The 3,794-nt window shown below is 48.6% G+C and overlaps 1 protein-coding gene across 1 annotated transcript in view; it reads left to right on the forward strand.

Moving 5' to 3' along the window:
- Window positions 1-227: 227 nt before the first annotated feature.
- Window positions 228-3,794, forward strand: part of LOC311366848 (corticotropin-releasing factor receptor 1-like) — a 48,606-nt gene continuing 45,039 nt past the window's right edge. Inside the window, exon 1 of the mRNA XM_084485614.1 lies at window positions 228-1,071. Within this exon, the coding sequence (XP_084341740.1) occupies window positions 1,042-1,071 (30 nt within the window). The 5' untranslated portion in view covers window positions 228-1,041. The remainder of the gene's footprint in view (window positions 1,072-3,794) is intronic.

Genomic DNA, 3,794 nt, shown 5'->3' on the forward strand with positions numbered 1-3,794 from the left:
ACAAACTGCGAACTGGTATCGAGACCAGTTTGGTCTGTTTGGTGGGATTTTTGTTATCGATGAAAAGGCCTTTGACTCGCGTTGAACACGTGCCCCAAAAACAACACACACACACACACACACACACACACACACACACACACACACACACACACACACACACACACACACACACACACACACACACACACACATTTAGATCGCGGGATGCGCATTGGAGACGCTCTCTCACCCTGAATCGTCCTCCACACGGGGACGTGTTCTCAACTTTCCCCGCGCCAGCCAGCGATCTACACCGGAGAGGGTTCAGGGATCAGGACCGGTCGTGACGTCACGAGCTCCGAGCGGCGGACCGTCCGTCGTTATTTAGCGCGCCGCGTCCCGACCGAGTGACAGCGCGTGGGCGGCGCTGCCGGGAGACCCTCTCTCTCGTACCGGTGGTCGAGAGCCTCAGTTGTCAGGGAGGAGGGCGGTGGAGCAGCAGCATCATCCGGGTAACAGCAAATGGAGTGAACCACGCGTGTTAAAACACTTTATTAGTGGCGGTGGGTTAAAAGGCTCCGGATCGATAGGAGGGACGGCGCGTCTCCATAGAGGGTCTGGTTTCAGGTCCACCAGGGCAAAGTGACTGGCGGACTCGCGTTGAGTATTCATGAGGAGGCGAACCGAATGGAAAGCAGAGCGCATCTCCTTGGAAATACGAACAAGTTCATCTCCGATATGGCTCCGTGAGCGCGGTAAAGCCGTCTGGTTTCTCCCCGTGGTTGAAGGTTGGAGATTCTGAAGAAAAGTCTCGGTTGTGTCCCTATCTGCAGCGGCGTAGCTGCCCCGAGGGGGCCCGTAGGGGCCGGGGTAGAGGGGGGCTCGGACGGCTGTTTTGAGTTTTAATAATTAACACCAGAAAATGAAGAGTGATTTCACTGGGATTTACACTGCGAAGGTGATTACAAACCGGCGAATGCATGAAGCAACACTGAAATCGAGACTTTGTAAAGCAAGATATTTTTCTGTTGAAGTTGAAATGATGTGAGAGCTTCAGAGATGGGTCGCATGTGGCTCTTACTCGTCAAGGTGAGTGATTATCTTACTAGAGCATGAAGTGCTGTTGGTTTGTTGTTGTTGTTGTGGTTGTCCTGTGTTTTCGCTTTGCCAAACCAAAGATCATAACACCATAATACTAATATCTGTTGCCACAGAGTCCTGACCACTAAACGCATGGCGGAAACCAGAACCTGTCCAGATGAGTTATTGTCATTTCAAACCGCTTGATCCCGGCTTTCCTTAACCTCCTTTCATTTCTGCCTGCGGTCGAACAGATTGAATGTCCTTCAGTCAATATAAAAAAAGAGAAAGCAATTAGACCATTGCGTTTATTTTAAACGAATTGATTTTCCTCCATCACATCACAAAATCGTTCACTAACGTTGATGAATGAAAACCCAGATTTGTGTTTTGAGAGATTAAAAACACATCGCTGACGGAGGCTCCAAAAAATCCAATTGGGCAATATCTCTCACCAGACCCAGATACACTCTCAAGGATTCCTCCCGAGCAATCTCTCTGCGTGTAATAAATAATCCCACAACTATTCCAGCGTGCTGTCTGTCTGCACGGCTGGGGTCGGACGTAGGGAGATGAACATGTGAGAACAGTCAGGATCCCTTCACACTGTCCGGCATGCGCCTGACCTCCTGATTCAACATGCTCGGCCCCTGGATCAGTTCCCAGTGTGCTGGGTCAAAGGTCGATCTCACCCGACTGGCCCCTCTGTAATCAGCTGTAGATATAAACACACACACACTCACGCTGCCTGGGCCGCCAGATCTGGGCGTCCGGCCACACCGGGCTGCATTCTGGGTTGGCCCCGGGTACACCTGGGCCCTGGTACACCTGGCATGGCCCTGGGTACACCTGGCATGAGCCCGGGTACACCTGGCATGAGCCCGGGTACACCTGGCATGAGCCCGGGTACACCTGGCATGAGCCCGGGTACACCTGACCATGTAGCACAGTAGTATTCTACTGAGCTGACACATTTAGTGCGTGTGTGTGTGCCTGCTACCATGGAACCAGCCTGATATGGTCCATGATACCAGCCTCCTATAGTCCATGGTATCAGCCTCATATGGTTCATGGTCCCAGCCTCATATGATCCGTGGTACTAGCCTCCTATGATCCATGGTACCAGCCTCCTATATTCCATGGTACCAGCCTCATATGGTTCATGGTACCAGACACATTGACCATTGTACTGCAACCCATTAAGTATTTATGCTGGAATATATTCAATTCAAAGTTAGCATGGTTCATTTCTTATCTGTTCAAATAGTTTACTGTATTTGTTCTACAATTCTAGTGAGGTAGTTAATAGTTTCTATGTTCTCGCCGTATTCATGTGAGCTTCCTCCAACATCTTGCTGTATTCTTGTAGGTAGTAGGCAGTGTAGGTCTGAACCAGAACACTAACATCTTGCTGTATTCTTGTAGGTAGTAGGCAGTGTAGGTCTGAACTAGGCCTGCACGATAAATCGTTATAAAATCGCGATCTCGATTCACCCCTGTGTGCAATTTAAGATTTAAATAACTTTGATTCTCTTTTTTTTTTATGAGCCGACTGACACACGCTACTATCTTCTGTGAGTTTAAAAGCACTCCCAAGCGCTCTCTCCCTTCTAGGTTCTTACAAGGGCTTCACCCTCAGCCAATGACAAAGCGCCTTTTAGTCACGTGTTTCACTCGTAGAGCAATGAGCGCGGTAGTTCGGAAAGCTAGTGCAACTGCGACTGCGACAGGAGATAAACAGTGAACACAAAATGCATGTTGACCATGAGAACCCAGGTATGTGTGGCGAGAATGAGCCAACCTCTCAGACAGAAACGGAACTCGTTCCAAAAAAAGGCTCGCATTCGGTGGTGTGGAAGTATTTTGGATTTAAGCAAGACGACGAGGGTCAGTCTAATGTGATTTTCAAGGCATGCTTTGCCATCGTTGCAGCACTGCAAAGTAACACCACAAATCTTTACCAGCACCTCAAACGTCACCACAAAGTGCAATATGATGAAGCCGTACAAGGCAAGAAGTCGTCCGAAAGTCGTCCAACAACGCAGACATCTATTACTGACACCTTGCTGTAATATATTTCAGCCGTAATATTCTCACATAGCCACAGGGAGCAGCACCGAGCACATATAATGGTTAAGAGGTAATATTCTCACATAGCCACAGGGAGCAGCACCGAGCACATACGGTAGGGCTGCAACATTTGTGCATGGTCAGGGGGCGGGCTTTTAAAGCCACAGAACACTCCCACCTCTACCTGCCTATTTAAACTCGGACTCCGCTATCAGAGGGCAGAATCTCTTGGGCGGCGTATCGTAGATGTAAAGCTTAGAGACGCTCCGCGCGTGTTACATACCATTCCTCTCGTTTTGTTTCATAGACGATAGACAATAGACCAAAACCTTTACCAAATAAAGTGAGTTAAAAGCGATCCTGTCTCGGCGGCCTTTCCTGGATTAAAAACAACATAACATTGCACAATGCGACCCCATGGCCACGTAACTCCAGTAGGAGTAAGGGAATAACAGACGCAATTGCTTACTATCTAGCAAAAGATATGGTTCCAATAAACACAGTAGAACGTGACGGATTTCGAAAGATGATCCATACATTGGACAAACGCTACTCAATACCCTCCCGCAACTATTTTTCATCTGTTGCACTGCCAGCTATGTATAAGAAAGTGTGGGCTGTAGTCGAGGCAGAAGTGCAGGAAGCAGATTATTTTGAAGCAA

Source organism: Micromesistius poutassou (genome assembly GCF_964030765.1).
Source record: "Micromesistius poutassou genome assembly, chromosome: 21".
NCBI lineage: Eukaryota > Metazoa > Chordata > Actinopteri > Gadiformes > Gadidae > Micromesistius > Micromesistius poutassou.